Genomic DNA, 982 nt, shown 5'->3' with positions numbered 1-982 from the left:
CATATGAACATGTTAATGTTGGTTTAACAGTTTATTGCATGTTCCTCTTTTGATCATAAATATAAGTTCTGTATGTAGTATCAGTGGATATGTTAAACTAGAACATTCAGCACAAATATCATTATCGGATTTAGAATATTCATTTTTATTAAATACACATGAGTAAGAATTATACATTAATACATTTACCATTAATGTTTCTACATTGATATTTATATGAGTTACAATCATCATGATATTTAATAACATTATCTGTTACCATTGAACAATACTATTATCCTACACTGGAAGTATCTCAAACAACTTGAACCACACGTTATCATTTAAATATGTAGTTGAATAATAATCTCTGTACATAGTTTTAGAACAATCAACATTCATAATATTTATTCTTACTTATTTCATTGCATCTATTTATAAGACATCTGTATCTGACAAGATATTCTGTACAATTCGAAACAATACATTTTTGTGTAGTTCCTGTATAATCATAAATTTGATGTTTACTAGAATTACAATAATTACCATTTTGTACTTGAGTAGATTTACAACATTTATTAGTTGATACATCACACTTACATACTGATCTTATAGAATCTCCACAACACGATGAATAACATGATAATATATTCGCATTTATATCTGTATTGAGTTACATTTTACTAAATAACATGACAATTCAATATATCTGATGTTTTCACATGTATTTTATCTCTAACACTACACTTTGTTCTGGTTCACAAACATATTTTTGATAGTTGTTAGTTTTACTGTACATATATTCTCACTATGATTATCTTTCATACAAAAACTAGTAGTTTAATTACATGTGTAACTCTAACAATATCCATAAGAATTTGTTTTTAATATGCTTCACAACCAGTTTTTTGTTTACGTGTTTCAGTTATCTTCTTATCATTATGATCACAATATAGTACAATTCATTTTACTTTTTGTTGGCATGTTATTATATTGTTCAATA

General features: G+C 25.5%; 1 protein-coding gene across 1 annotated transcript; it reads right to left on the bottom strand.

The window, feature by feature from the left end:
• Positions 1 to 274: 274 nt before the first annotated feature.
• EDI_117510 (uncharacterized protein) lies at positions 275 to 778 on the bottom strand (the record flags this gene model as incomplete). Its single annotated transcript, XM_001736009.1, has 3 exons — positions 275 to 294; positions 376 to 642; positions 727 to 778. The coding sequence occupies 3 exons, from the start codon at positions 776 to 778 to the stop codon at positions 275 to 277; spliced, it is 339 nt and encodes a 112-aa protein (XP_001736061.1).
• Positions 779 to 982: the final 204 nt, after the last annotated feature.

Source organism: Entamoeba dispar, genomic scaffold, assembly GCF_000209125.1.
Source record: "Entamoeba dispar SAW760 scf_1105229459667 genomic scaffold, whole genome shotgun sequence".
In the NCBI taxonomy this organism is placed as follows: domain Eukaryota; phylum Evosea; order Mastigamoebida; family Endamoebidae; genus Entamoeba; species Entamoeba dispar.
The sequence above is the reverse complement of the archived record's forward strand: the minus strand, read 5'-3'. Positions and strand labels throughout refer to the sequence as shown.